Here is a 15,544-nt window from a genome sequence, read left to right as displayed (position 1 = left end):
TGCAAATGATCCAAATTCGAAAGTTGCTAAAGCACTCATTTCTAGAACAAGTGGTGGTAAACTATTTGAAGTTGTCATGCGTGTTAATACAGATTTGACAGATCAAATTAAGCTATTATTACCGGGATTGGATGTTAGGGTATCTGCCGTGCACGCTAGCGACACGCATCGCTTATTGTCTGGTCCAGGAGAAACACACCAACATCAAGTCAAGATACACAATGCAGTATTGTCATTACGTAAAGTCACTAACTCAACTTTCCTCTCTCACCAGTCTATCTCAAACAAACATCCAGCATGCTATACTATGCGAGGTTTAGAGAGCAAAATTAAGGCAATAACTGCCGGCTCGGTGGATGGAGTTTATGATAATCTATACACTGATCGCATTCCAGATCGAATCTCAATGGTTATGACACGAACCGAAGCCCATCAGGGTGACTGCAAGTTGAGTCCATTCAATTTTGAACATTTCAATGTGAGCTTAGTAACGCTAACGATTGACGGACATAGAAAACAACTCTCATACGATTGGGACAATGATCTATGCAGAGGGAGCTATTATGAATTCCTATCTCAACTGAATGATAAAAGCGTCGAGCTACGTTACCAGAATTATAAAACTAATTCATTCATCTTACATTGGAATCTCAGTGCAGACGAGTCTGTGGGTGGTTATCTTAATCCCATACGTAAGAGAAATTGTAGAATTAAACTTAATTTTGCAAATACCATTCCCTCACGCGGTGTCAGTTATACTTGTAAGTGAGAGCCCCAAAATACTGACTGTCAATGACGACCTTGGAGTTCACTTGGATTAAATCATGGACGTTCTAGATCTTGAATTATTGTTTTCAATGAATCGTCAAACTGTGAGAATGTATCGAGGAACCTACGCTGTCGACAGAGTTTCGCCACTTCAAGAAGCGTCTTTGCAAGAATTATTCACTCAAAAGCATTATGTCATTATTTGACAATAACCTTGTACATAACAATCTCAAGGTAATAAAAATGACTGAAGAGGAATACCTCGTTTAAAAAATAGTTTTATTTGTTCAATGTACAAGCTCTTTGAAGATATTACTCTAGACTCACTATCTTGCGAGAGCAGTATTCCTTTCGCTGGACGATGTAGTGCGAATGTTGAATGTAGTAATTCCGAAGGATTGGTGTTCTCAAACCAGCATTTATAAGGGCCGGTGAAATCCGTTCACCATCGCGATAGCGTCTTAACAAGTCACATTTCACAGCGACAAACTTTTGTAGTCTCTTCCTTAGTTGTCCGCGTCTTGTTCTGAGTTGATACGGTAAACTTCGCAAGATGAGTTTGAAGTCACTCTCAGGTCCGTTGCAGTTCAAGAACGAGTTTAATTTCAACAGGTCCTTGTACATCATCCACTGTATAGTCCAGTGAAATCTCTCAGCCGAGTTCATGCTGATTCCGAGCTGGGGTGGCATCCAAGATATGGCCTGATATTACGATTAGCCAGTCTGATGATTTTGTTGAAATCAATCCACCGCAGCGACATCTTCTCAGATGGTCACCATTTTGTATAAAGAAGCGTCTGGGTGGTGTCTTCAATGTTTGGACAATGGGCAAATCGCCTGTCAGGAGGCACTCGTAATCTAAAACAAAAAAACTCCTTAGATTAAGTGGAATAAGACAAGAAAGCCGTAAACTCACAGTCCTCCAGGGAGAGTGAATAGCACACGTCTGTTTCCATTGTTGACAATAGAGAGAATGCGATGGAAAGGATGCCTATTGGTTATCTGTGGTATGCCATTGTTTATCGATTTTTCTATACACAATTTTCGGGTCCGCCCACACTAACTATAAAATAGTGGCGGATAGCTTGTTTTTCTGCTGCCCTGGTTACAGTGCTTGTTTCATTTGCCAAAAATTTGTTTTGGTGTGCTGCTGTCGAGATCTTTGAAGAGTAAGTCTGCTTCTTGCGTGTTATTCCTATTTTAATTTATGGAATATCTGTTCTAGTGCCTCGCTGTGGAGTCTGCGGGTATGATTGCGTTGAGGAGGTAATTCGTCGTATGGAGGAGGAAGCTTACGTTCCAAATTTAGATCTTGCTTTGTTTGATGAAGAGTAGGGTTTAGAATTTGATCGAGTTTTGACGGACGGGGTTTCTGATGATAATACGCCGGCAGATGCCGTGCAAAATCCGGATACTCCAGAGCCTGTTGTGAACGATCTAGCGGAACACGTTTCGGTGACTCATCCTGGTGTTAGCGTACCATACTTTCCGTTCTTTGAATCCGCTGCGGCCTTTGAAGGGTACCTTGGACGTTACGCCCTGTTGGCGTCATCGTATGACGACTTTGTCGAGGATCCGTTCGAATACCTGGTACATTACCGGCACGATATAGCTTCCATATTACAACAACACCCCATACCAATTAAATTTTATATGCGTGTGAAAGTATTGATAGTGAAGCAAGTTGGCGATTCGATGAGCAGCCATTTTGCTTTTCTAAGTGCCGTGTCGCGTGAAATTCACAGTCTCGCGGATATAATGGTTGCGCTAAATGAAATGATTAGCGAGTTAGTGCGCAACCTGGAAAATTATCAGGGCGAAAGAAGCGGTTATGTCTCCCGGGACGTAACCGAAATCGAATTGAACATCAGCATGATTGAAAAAAGGAAGATTGGCTGTGACACTGTAATTCCTACCGAATTGAAAAAAGATGTAGAACACTGTTTTTCACTGTGTTTCAAAGACAATACTTTAGCATTGTTGCATCCTCAAAAAATACGTGGAAATGAGTGCAAAACATATCGCAAGTATCTGGTGGATCTCGAATCGAATCCCGCGGCTAGAGTCAGATGGTGGCCCGACGGTCCGGTATCATATTCGGAGATTGCAGAATTTGAAGAACGGAACGGAACAAACTGAAGTGTACATATGTGTACTCATATCAGGATGGGAGTATCCACACTGCTCATGTTCCGCGTCTCACATTTAACGATAAAGTGCAATTATTAGAATTTGATAATCACTTTTTGGATAAAAAATTTTAGTATATTGAATGGTAAGAAAGGTAGATTTTTTTGTGAAAAGTGTACAAGGGGTTTTAGAACACAGGAAAACCTAATGTCACATAGGAGAGTGTGCATGAATTTTGAGGAGCTCTTGTTGGAGTTCCGAGAGCAAGGTAAGAATGTTCTAAAATTTGACAAGTTTGGCCACATGTTTGCATTTCCATATATTATCGGAATCGATACAGAGTCTGTCCTCGATCCTGACACGAATGTGAAAAGTGCTGTGCAGAAGCATGTTATGAGTTCATTCTGCTGCATTCTAATCAGAACCTATGATTGGAAAATACTTGCAAACGAAAAATATTAAGGCCCAGATGCCGCTTCCAGGTGTGTCGACTGCCTGTTACGTTTTCATAACAAGGTGGTCGATATCAGTCGTTGCCCTGCTCCCATTAAACTCACAGACGAAGAGACTCGCAAAACATGTCGCTGCAACGCACTGCGAGTATTGTGGTGTGTCGTTTAGTGTTCATAAAAAGGTGCGTTATCACGGTCACAGTCGTGAAAGCAGTGTCAGCAACTTTTTGACAACTATTTTTAACCAATGTAACATCAGTTGCAGCAATCACGGCAAAATTCCAGTGCTCATCCACAACCTTCAATATGACATCAGTTCCTTATTGCATTGCTTCCATGCTTTGAAGTGGAACTGCCCGCCCAAACTCATCGCGACGAGTTCGGAGAAGATTCGAAATTTCGAATACAGCAATCTTATGTTCAGAGACACCACGCAATTTCTAAATAGTTCCCTTTCTTGCTTGGTACATAGTTTGAAAGTGCCGGAAGGAATTGAAGCATTTAAGTGTCTACAGCAAGTATATGGTAATGGCTTTTCATGTTTAACCAGAAAAGGTGTGTACCCTTATTCATGGATCAAAAGCTTTGAAGTCTACAATGAAGAATGCATACCGACCAAGGAGGGTTTTTATGATGATTTGGATGGTACACACATCAGCGATGATGACTATGCTTTTGACATATGATCATTTTGATTGCAAGTCGTTGAAAGACTATACTTTGATCTATTTAGAATGTCTTCCTATGAATGGAATCTTACGAAATACGAATGGAGTCTTACTCCTGTTAGATGCTATGCAGCATTTTAGACAGCTTTCTATGAAGTCATATCTCTTGGCAATGCTGCACTTTGTCAGCCTACCTGGATTCAGTTGGCAGGCTGCACTCAAGTGTACAAAGGCCGAGATCGAGCTGCTTACAGATGAAGATATGTATCGAATCATCGAGTCTTCTATTAGAGGCGGTATTTGTCAGCAAGGATTCAGGTATGCTGCTGCCAATAACAATTATTGTGCAAACTTTGATCCAGAGAAACCACGGAGTTATATCTCCTATTGGGATGCAAACAGTCAGTTGCCAAACGTTGCCATTGCCTATTGGACGATTCGAGTGGGTGCCCGAATCCGAATTTTCGAGTTTGGATATTATTAACCATCCTCAGGATGCAGAGTATGGCTACATTTACGTGTGCGACCTCATCTACCCGCCGGAGCTACATCAGAAGACCAAGTATTTCCCACTATCTCCCATGAAGGTTGATGAGAGCTGGTTCTCAGAGTATCAGTTGGCTCTAAAAGATCAGTTGAAGTACAGCCTACAGCAATTACACCTACAGCACAGGGTAGGTTACTTCTCAGTTGTAATGATAAAACAGAGTATGTTGTGCATTATCGTTTGCTGAGTCTATATTGTAGAACGTGAAGAAAAACAATGTGCAAGTTTCCGGCGATGCAGAATCAAAAATAACAAAGACGGTTAAGAGCATCAGCTGTTTAGTATATACATTAAAAACAAGACTTTCGTGCAGTAGGCTGCACTTCTTCAGGTTTGAGGACCTGTTACAAGTGGTGAAGCATATATCAAAAACCAGTCACATGGAACAAGAGAAAAGGGTAAGGGTGAAGAGAAATACAAACGCGATACAAATATCAACAAAAAAAAATGAAAATGCAAAACAAAACGCAATCAGTAGGAGGTGGCTCGACAAGGTCAGATAGACATACAGACGGGTCGGAGCTGTACGTGGAGGAGACCAGTGAACAGCACATGAATAGGCACAGCAGCCAGTTGGCACAAAAGGCTTTAGAATGCGTACGGGGAATTAGGGCTCAAGGGCGAAGGATTGAGGACACACAGCACCTTGATGGCTAAGAGCTTCCAGACTCTGGGAAAGTAACGCGGAGTTGGTGTCTTACTGATTGTAGGTTAGGTATGCGGGTGAGCAAAATCCATAGAGTGTTGAAATTTCGTCAGGGTACAATCTTTGGTCCGTACATTGAAATGAACATTCAGCGACACATTGCAGCGCAAACGGACTTTGAGAAGCAGATATTGAAGTTATGCTGTAATGACCTTTCCGATAGGACACTCCTTTCCCCCAGGCGATTTAGATCAATTAAGATAGCATTAAGCAAAGAAGAGGCCCAAAGATATAGTTCCTCAAAATAATTGCATTGGATTTGAAATTTTGTCAGAGAATTGTGTGTTGTATGAGATGAAGAAAAGGAATGTAAAATGTAGCTTTCCATTAGAGATTGGTTTTTGTATTTTAGATTATAGTAATAATGATATGATGTATAATGTATAATGTAATAATGATAATTTGATAATGTATGAATTTGTCTATTGCACTCTCTTGGAAAAATTGAACTGTCCCATTACAATCATGTATTCGGATACCGATTCTATCATTGGTGTGTTTCATACGTCAGAGTATGAAGAAGAAATCAAAAAGAATGCAGATCACCTCGATCTTTCATCCTATCCCACTGATCATCCACTCTATAGCAATAAAAATAAAGGGGCTCTGTTCCGCTTCAAAGATGAGACGGGTGGTAGGATAATTGAAGAGGTGGTTGCTCTGAAAGCAAAAATGTATTCTATCCGATTGAGTGACGACAGTCAAATTGCTAGAGCAAAAGGTGTTAAAAAAAGTATTGCTCGTAAGGAATTGCATCACGATGTGTATAAAGTTGTTTTGTTTAATAGTGTGAAGGTAAGTCATCCACAAAGGACCATATGTAGTAAGCGCCAATGCATGTATACAGTAGAAACAACAAAGCTTGCACTCATGCCGTATGATGATAAGAGATATCTCTTTAAGGCTATTGAGTCATACCCATATGGAAGCTGCCAAATTGGTAATGAGTAAGTGTATTCTTTATTATGTGTATTGTGTTTCTTCTGTTACAGGTCGTGAAGGTTTTTCGGCTGGGTTTTTCTCCTTCACCTGATTGGCGTCACAATTGGCACAATTCCCAGCACAATTGGCTTTAATAAATATATCTCAAGTTGATTGGCATTACAATTGGCGTTAATAAATATATGTTCACTTGTACTTTTTGTGTATGACCCTTCTTTTGCATGTCTCTGCATGTTATAAGCTTACGGACAACCCTCCGCACACGCGCCGCGCGGGGAAAAATACGCGAAGGGCTCAGGGGCAGGGGGCAGGGTCCGAGTTGCTGAGTGGACCCCCCGTAGTCTCGGCATGCCCTGTTACTACTTCGGCATACTTGACACGATGAGACGTACTGCTGCACTGTTGACGTCATGCCCTTCCACCAAAATCTTTCTCTAACCTTTTTGTTCAAGGTCCGGTCAACATCCATGTGCCCGTTGCCATCGTGCATTGTGTGGAGGACTGACGGCCGAATTCATGAACGAGCCTTGACTCCAAACTCGACTCGAGCTGCTCCTCGAGGCCGGTTTTGCGCTTCGCAAATCAACCTGGACTCGAAACGCTCCTCGAGTGCAGGAATTCCTCTGTGCATTCCTCGAAAATCTTGAGGTAGCATCGGTGCTACCTCGAGAACGCTCCTCAACTGGAATTTGGCTGGTGTCATGGCGGAAGATAGGTCGTTCGCTGCGTCCATCGACTGCGTTTTGTCCCACGATGGCCTTTAACTGGGTGCTGACAAGAGTACCGCTGAGCGACAACGTTCAATAAGGGGCCATCAAACTCATTTTGAACATTTTGATGATCACGAGTTCCTCATATGGTATACGGTACCGCTTCATGAAGACAACCGTACTAAGCCTTTTGGATATATTGCTGCTGGAGGAAAATGTGTGCAATCGTGGGCTGCCGCTAGCTCCTGTGCTACAGCTGTCGGTCGACATGTGATTTTTGAACTGCCACGGGAGACAATGTGAATGTGTCAGAAACGACGGTGTGCCGCGATGTGGAAAAAATCCCACACCTTCTCGCAATCACACTTTTCAAGGCAATGTGTAATAAATTTTCCTCCTGTCGCGCTATTTAGCACAAAGAGGGTATGTTTGAAGGATGTTTTCATGCAGAAAGTGCTGCAAAAAATAAACAGTGCATGAACTGGACATCTAAAAAAATAAACATCTGATGCCTCCTCAATGTTTCCCCGTAATCTTTATACTGTATCAAGCTGGCCCAACCCCTGCTCCAGCTAACACCGAAACGGCTCAACAAATCTTTCATTCATGTTTTTTTCTCTCGTTTTTCTTTCTTTCTTTCTTTTTTTTTGCAGTTGAAGACAAAGCGGCAAAGAGTCCGTCTTTCGTCTCAAACGGTCGCGAGAATTTTGTCGCATCCCTCCCTCTTTTTTTAGCGTATTTGGGAGATGTCCCAATAGTGTCACCCCAGGTCATAGTCATGATTTTTTTTTGTAGTTGTTGTTCCAATAATACGAATTTCGTTTGTTGGGTGGGATAACAGGCTCCACCGTTTAGAAAGAGCGCGAATGAGGGCCATAAAAGTTCGTACGACATGCTCGCGGTGGCTCCTAGCAATGGTCTCTCCGGTTCTTTGCTCGGGATGTTGTTGTAAAATATTTTGTTTGTTTGATTGTTTATAGTTACCCCCAAGGCGTTGGGTAAACGTAGCAATCCACTAACAAACAGCCATGCACGCCACATATTGTAACGTAATAGAAGAGTGACCAGCAGTCACAATATCTTTCATATTATTTGATACGAGGTGACCATACCGTTAAGTTGGCTGCTGCCGTTGTGGTTGTAATTGCCAGACCAGAAAACTAGGAAACCTATCAGTCTGTTTCCCTGTTCGAAACACCTGCACCCTTCTTCGAACACTTGCAGTCCTTTGTGCTTCTATTTGTAATGCACGTTGGTCGAAATAAAGTAAAGGATTACATTTATTTTTCATGCCATAGTGTGTTTTAAGCACGATAATTAACATTTTCGAGGGGTCCCTAAAGACGGCTGGGGACGAGAGTACAGCTTTATTCGAGGACGGTGTCTGGAGGACCGCCTTGGCGGAGGAATCTCCGAAGCGGGTTCATGAAACGCATGGTCTCTTTGAGTGGAGGAGCGGTGCTTTCCTCCACTCGTTGGAGTCGAGGCGGAGCGTCGAATCGAGGCTCGTTCATGAATTCGGCGGTGAGTGTCTCATCCTTGCGGGGACTTCCAGTACATTACGAGTTGGCGTGGCCTGCTTGTACAGTATGCTGACGATTTCTACGAAGCCAGCGTTAAGAATGTCAGGAGTGCTTAGGCGCTCACGGATTTGTGCACATTCCCTGTCTTCCTGCTGGGCCTCCTGTAGTGTGACCTTTATTGGCATTGTAGCGAATGACATACGTGATAACATGTCCGCCACATAATTCTGTCTGCCTCGAACGTCCTGAACAACGAAGTCGAATTGGGCCAGGTCAAGATGTATGGTTGTAAAACGGCGTGAAGGTCCGAAACTAGTCGTGAGGCATGCTACAGTCCAGTTGTCGGTCAAAAGAGTGAACTTTCTGTCCAACAGGTAGTGCCGAAACTTAAGTGTGACTGCCGAATGTATTGCCAAAGTTTCCCAGACATTACTGTGGAGCTTGCGTTCTGGGTCCGTTAAAGTCCTGCTAGCGTATTCTATGACTCTCTCCTTTCCATTCTGGGACTGGGTCAGAATTGCTCCCAAAGCTGTGCCTGATGCATCTGTCGCAAGTGTTTTTGGTGCATCATGCTGGAAATGTCCTAAAACAGCAGCAGTTGTTAAAGCAGTCCTCAGAGTCTCAAAGACGTCTTGGCATTTTTCTGATCATTCAAACCTTGGGCATCTCAATGCCTTTTGCAAAGGTGCAGAAATTGTGGCGAAACCACAAATAAAACGTCTATAAAAAATTGCGGTCTGTATCCATTAGAGTAACTCCTTTGAGGATTTAGGCCGGGAAATGCGCAACAGTGCCTCTATTTTCGCTGGATCTGATTCCTTTCCTCTCTTGGATATTATAAATCCCAGAAACTTGACGCATTGAAGCGCAAAATGGCACTTATCAGGGGATACTTTGAATCCTGGCTAGTTTTATCTCAAATCGAACAATCCGGTACACTTGATGTCTCGCATGAACGGGAAAAAATATATGTTGAAGCCATCGCTGAGTTAGGAGAAATAAAGGCTTTCTGAATTCTCTGAGCTGCGCGGTTTCGGAAATAGGAGAGGAAGAAAATACTGCCTCTCATTAGACGATGTCGTCGCGCGCAGGCTTGAGCGTTCCCGAGAAGCCTATTTCTTGTCGCCTTATAGTAATTTCTTGATCTGGCTTTTGACCACTTAAGCCACAATAGATTCCTGCGTTGGCAGTGCTGTGTCAGTTTTTGTTTGTCTGCACAAAAATATCAAAGTTCACTCAAGTGCCGAAAAGCAGCTGCACTGCAGCTTTGCGGACGATGTACAAAACGGATAAGATTGAGCTTTATGCTGTTTAATTTGTCATTCATGGGGCTATCGAATGATGCATAATTTGTTGCTCTACTCTGTTAGGAAGGTAAGCGATACCTCTTTAAGTAGCACCATACCACCGAAAAATGACGAGTTTCGGAAGCCTTTATCTAGAAAACCCCACAAAAAACTTTCCTCGAAAATTTTATATGTTGTAGGTAGTTCGTTAGACTATGCACAGAAGAAAAATCAAAATTCGGACTTGATCGGTAGGTGCACCGTGAACTTTTTGCCGGCCCTATGCGCGGAGGTCATTCAACTGGTGGCGCCGTGTCTGCAAAATCGAATTTTCCAAACAGACTTTCAACTTCTGTTTTCAGATGAAAAGTAATTGCTATCGTTTAAAGCCGGCCAGAGCGTTTATGTCCATAACAGTGTCGTAATCGCTGAATGTAGATTGTGGAGCAACCAGATGTGCCCGCATTTTTTGCGTAATGTCACATGCATTGAAAGTGCTGGGAACCCGTGAAGAACAGAATGCTTTTACATTTTTGTAAGAGGTATATCTGTTCATGCAGATTATAAACAAGGATATTTATTGTACACATTATGTCAGGAGAGACGCAGTGACAGCATTCTTCATAACATTTCCTTTCCTACGGCCCCATGACCTCGGACGGCGGAAATCGCACTCAGGAAAGTGTCGTTGTGCAGTGTCTTATATTCCTGTCAGACGTACTAATTTAGTGCCACTTATTTGAAGTGCACTCAGCCCTGTAATGTCACTTTCACTACGCTCCTGCTACACGGCATAAGTAAGTGTCACTAAGCAGTAATGGTGACGACGATGGGCGAGCTTGAACTCCCACCTAACATCGGGGAGTACACCATACTTTCTTCGTAAAATCATTTTTGTTACGTTCAGAAACACTTTATACAGATTTTCTTCACCTTTAAAGTAGATTTAACGTCATAAATATAATTGTTGTGAACAAACACGAGTCACGACAAGTACGAAGCGGATCCAAAATTCACATGAGATAAAATGGCGACGTCCCAGGCAACGATGAGTGATGCTGAGCTAGCTCAGCATAGGAAACGTCAGCGTCTTATATCAGCTCTCATGTGCTTGCGAGCGAGGCGTTTGTCTGCCGAAATGCAATTTGAGCTGGACATCGAGGTGGAAACAAGCATATCAAGTGAGATTGAGCAGCGGCTGAACTCAAACGAATTCATCGTAGCCGCTATTATGGCCAGCAGTTTGTCCAAAGTGAATCGACGCCGGTGGGTGTTTGAGCGCAACGAAAGGTGGTTTGAGGACACATTGCCACAGTTAGGGGAGTTTCATTTTAAGCAAACCTTCCGTGTTTCCCCAACTACCTTCAGGTACCTAGTGGAATCGCTTCCGACTCTCGAGCGCGAGAACACGGAAATGCGGGACGCGATAACACCCGAGAAACGAGTGGCTGTTGGCCTCTACAGATTGTGTTCAACGGCGGAAGATAGGACGATCGGGCATTTGTTTGGCATAGGGCGCTCTACTGTGAACACCATTTTCAAAGAACTCTGCGATGCTGTCATTATGCACCTTGAAGGCCAGTGGCTGTGCATGGTGCGCCCACACGAGATGCCGCAGCATATGCGGGAGTTCTATGCTGCGAGTGGATTTCCGCACGCTGTTGGCGCCCTAGACGGCTGCCACTTTCCAGTGTCGCCACCGAAGCAGCATGCTGCTGTCTACTACAACTACAAGGGGTGGTAAGTCTACAGCTTCTTTCCATCATACCGCAGTACAGCTTTCGACAAAAATTTAATGAAACACAGACATAGCGTATTTCCACGCCTACGCAGCACCCTATAGCAGCAAACACAAGCAAACACACTGAGAGATGTGTGCTTGGATAACCCAGATGCCTGTTGCAAGTGTGTCTGGTTTCGTTTGTTGCAAGGGTGCTTCTCCGACGGGGAAACATGCCAATCGTTCAGTCGCAGGCTGGACGTATGCAGGGATGAATCGGGGTAATGACGCCTAAATGTAGCCTGATACGCGTCAAGCCATGATCACAGGATGCTCTGGTAAATGCTACCATTTGCTCTTTTTTCATGCAGGTACAGCATCATACTCCTTGCATTGGTTGACCACTTGTACCGGTTCAGGTACATCAACCTGGGGAGCCCTGGGAGGTGCCATGACGCTCACGTGTACGGGCGCTCAAGACTGTGTGCTCTCGTTGATGGTGAATACTTTCGTTCACCCGTGACCACTATTGAAGAAACGCCTGTCGCACCAGTGATATTATGTGATCAGGCATTCCCCCTCACAACAAACCTCCTCAAACCGTTCCCAAACCCACCAAAAGAAACACCACAAGCTATGTTCAACTATAACCTCTCGAGAACGACGAGAGTTGTAGAAAATGCATTTGGGAGACTGAAAGCACGTTTCAGGTTTGTTATGAAGCGTATGGAGTGTCGTCTGCCTACGGCGAAGCGTGCTATCAGGGCTGCGTGCATACTGCACAACGTTTGTGAGGCCCTCAAGGACAACGTGGAGCACGAGTGGGAGCGAGAAGCACGCATGGTCGATGCCAAGTATGGACAACCGTCTCACAGCACAAGTGTTTCCACTGACAGGGGCCATGAAGTGAGAAACGCACTCATGAACTACTTCTGGAGACGTTCTCCGCACGTGCCATAAAACAGCAATGTGGAAGGACCTATGCATGAACAGTGTGGGCTGTGTACAGCAGGACCATTTTCAATGTCAACTTATCTTTTGCACTGAAATGTATTCAGTTATGCATAAACAGATTTATGTTTCTTACCTAATAAGGTATACACTTCAGCGAGTCAAGAACATGCAGCGCGCGAGCAGTATGTGGAAAGTTTAATGCATGTTTAATACCACTTGTCCACCATCTTACTGATGACATCAATCAGGCGTTCTTCCCATTCTGCTGCACGCTCCTGCAGTGCCAACTGTCGCTCTCTTATGTCGAGCTCCCTAGCTTTTGACCTCTCCAGTGCGCAACGCAGCTGCCGGTGTTCCTCAAGTAGCTGGCCCAGAATTGTGTTCTGTGCTGGCTGCCGGCTTTTCTTTTTCTTTTTTGCCTGCTGTGGCTGCTCTGGGAAAGGCGATGATGTTCCTGATCCTGTACGTGATCCTATGGAGCCTCCATCACAGGTATCAGTTGAGTCAGTTGGGGTGTCTGACAGCTCTGGTGTTCCTAGCACTTGTGAAACTGAAGGCGCTTCATTGTCACCATCGTTCGTCACTGGTTCCTGTACCATATCCAGCAAAAGCTGAAAGAACATGCAGTGATCAAACTTTTCTGTTTCAAAGCCTGACATTTTAATTTGTGTACAGGTATTCCACTAATGTGTCTATAGCCAAGCTCACCTGCACAGGAGAGGGATCTGTAGTGTCAGATTCCTGTGTGAGGCTTGTGTCGTTAGTTGGGAGGGTGCCTAAAAACCGGTGAAGATCCCAATAATATTTCCAGGATATTTCTCGTGCGCCTGTCGTTTTCGTTCGGCTGACGGACCTGTGATTGATCAAAGTACAGGCACGGTTCAACGAAGGTGTCGTGCTACGTGCAATGTTCAACAATATGCACGTGAGAAAAGTGACGGAACGAAGGAACATGCAGGTATTAGGCCACAACCTGGGCATCGCTCGAGACGTTTGGAACATCTGCGATTTTATTGATCCGACTCGCTTACGACTTCCCTGGAATTCCCCCTAACAAATATCACATGGCTCAGCCTTGACAACGTTTTTGCATGAATGAAATGAAATTGAATCGTTCATGTCACTCACCTATATTTATTTGACAAGTTTTCGATCTTCTTCTTCACCTCTTTGGTGGTCTTTACTATGTCTTGCGCGTGCAACTGGTCCGCGATGTCAGCGTACACTTTCGCGTTTCGCTTGGCCCTTCGAAGGTCGCTGAGATGGTCCTCCCATGTTCTGATGAGAGCATAGGTTTCTATCTCCGACCACGACGCCCTTTCCTTTTTGCCTTCCATTATTCAGTGCAAGTATTTCGCAATTTCGCCGCACCATGCACTCAAATTGGAATGTCAACAAATATGGCTGCCGTAAAGTGGATTACTAGCTCTACTGGGCCGTCTGTGAAGGAGAGTACGGGTAAATCACACCAAAAAAATCCTTACGTCTCTCTTGTATAAATCAGCTGTGTCTTAAATATTTGTCCAAAAATAAATTCCGTTTGGTTTGTCTCTTTCCTTTTAACAAAATAAGCTTCTTGTTGCCTAATCCTTGCCGTGGAGGCTACGTACTTGATTGCCGCAGACAAAGTGAAGTGAGTTTGGCGAACTCACTTCATCGTAAGTGTACTTTGCACCTAGTGTCACTAAAAGATGCCGTGTGACTCCAAAAGAATGACACTTACTGCAAGTGTACTCGCTGAAAGTGACACTAAATTAGTACGTCTGACAGGGGTATTACGCACATACTCAAGGCTAATTCATGGTGCCCTTTGTGAACCTCGCCGAAACAGCCCGACTGACGCCGCTGTCCAATATATTCTTTGGTTCGACATGCTGCGACCATGGGAAGGTCCTAATCGGCTGAAATCCCGGATGACACCTTGCGCAAAGTTTCGCATCATCCTCGACTACAGAAATGCACGGCGTGCCCTTATACAGAGTGCGTGAAGACAATAGCCTCTCTCCTCTCCTCAATAGCCTCTTCGTTGTACAGCGCTGACCGTGTGTATTGTGCTGTCTAGTGCCTCATGCACAAGAAAAAAGTGCTTCCGACAAACGACTTTCGCTTTGCTTCGGAAATTGGCGTAGCTGCCATAGAGAACGTGATTCCAGCGGATCAAGCCATAACAGAAATGGCCCAGCTGTGCAGAAGATGCTTCAAGTACTTCACAGCAAAGGTGGCTGAATCACACGCAGCAGTGTCGCCCACATTTGAAGGAAGCTTACAGGGTCAGCCGTTTGTGCACCTGCCCGACGTGGTCGAAGAAATCAATGAGTATATATCATCTGAAGCCATTAAAGTCACACCGCTTAACCCACGAAGGAATTCGGTGGAGGCATATGCACAGCGGAAACATTCCGAAATACGTGAAGAAAGTGGCAGAAAGACAGGCCGTAAACTGGAGGCCGCTTTGGGTGTTGCCTTGCCAGGAACATCCAGGACTAACTGCCAGGATTGCAGCGAGTTAGCATGCAATGTGAGAAGAGCCTATCAAGAAAATCAGACAAGAACCTGCCATCAAAAGTATCATTAAGGAAAGTGTCTCCTACAACAGCCTATAGCAGTTCATGACACGAGCACTCTCATCCACACGTAATGCTTTGCATTACGTTACCTTCGTTACCTTGTCATCTTCGCTGTCAAGTTGTTTTTATCCTGTGTACAGTAAGTGTGCTTCGATATGATCACCGTGGACAAATATACCTCTTATAAAGACGCAAAAGCATTCTAAAGCATTCTGTTCTTCACGGGCTAACAGCACTTGGAATGCATGTGTGTCATCCTGCACAAAATGTGAGCACATCTCGTTGCCCCACAATCTACATTCAGCGATTACAACTCTGCTATTAACGCAAACGTTCAGAACGGTTTCAAATGATTGCAGTTACTTTTCATGTGAAGACAGAGGTTGAAAGTCCCTTTGAAAAATTGGATTTTTTCCCCCACCCCGGTGCCACCACTTGAATGCGCTCCATGTACAGGGCTGGCAAAAAATTCATAGTGCGCCTACCGATCAAGTCCGAATTTTGATTTTTCTTCTGTGCATAGTCTAATGAACTACCTACAACATAAAATTTTCGAGGTAAGTTTTTGGTG

The 15,544-nt window shown here is 44.1% G+C and overlaps 1 protein-coding gene across 1 annotated transcript; it reads left to right on the top strand.

Annotated features, from left to right (window-relative positions):
* Window positions 1–10,759: 10,759 nt before the first annotated feature.
* LOC135392307 (uncharacterized) lies at window positions 10,760–12,412 on the top strand. The gene is made up of 2 exons (XM_064623023.1): window positions 10,760–11,472; window positions 11,824–12,412. The coding sequence occupies exons 1-2, from the start codon at window positions 10,760–10,762 to the stop codon at window positions 12,410–12,412; spliced, it is 1,302 nt and encodes a 433-aa protein (XP_064479093.1).
* The last annotated feature ends 3,132 nt before the right edge of the window (window positions 12,413–15,544 follow it).

This window comes from Ornithodoros turicata, chromosome 4 (genome assembly GCF_037126465.1).
Source record: "Ornithodoros turicata isolate Travis chromosome 4, ASM3712646v1, whole genome shotgun sequence".
Taxonomy (NCBI): Eukaryota; Metazoa; Arthropoda; class Arachnida; order Ixodida; family Argasidae; genus Ornithodoros; species Ornithodoros turicata.
Note: the sequence above shows the minus strand (reverse complement) of the source record. Positions and strands in the feature narration are given on the sequence as shown.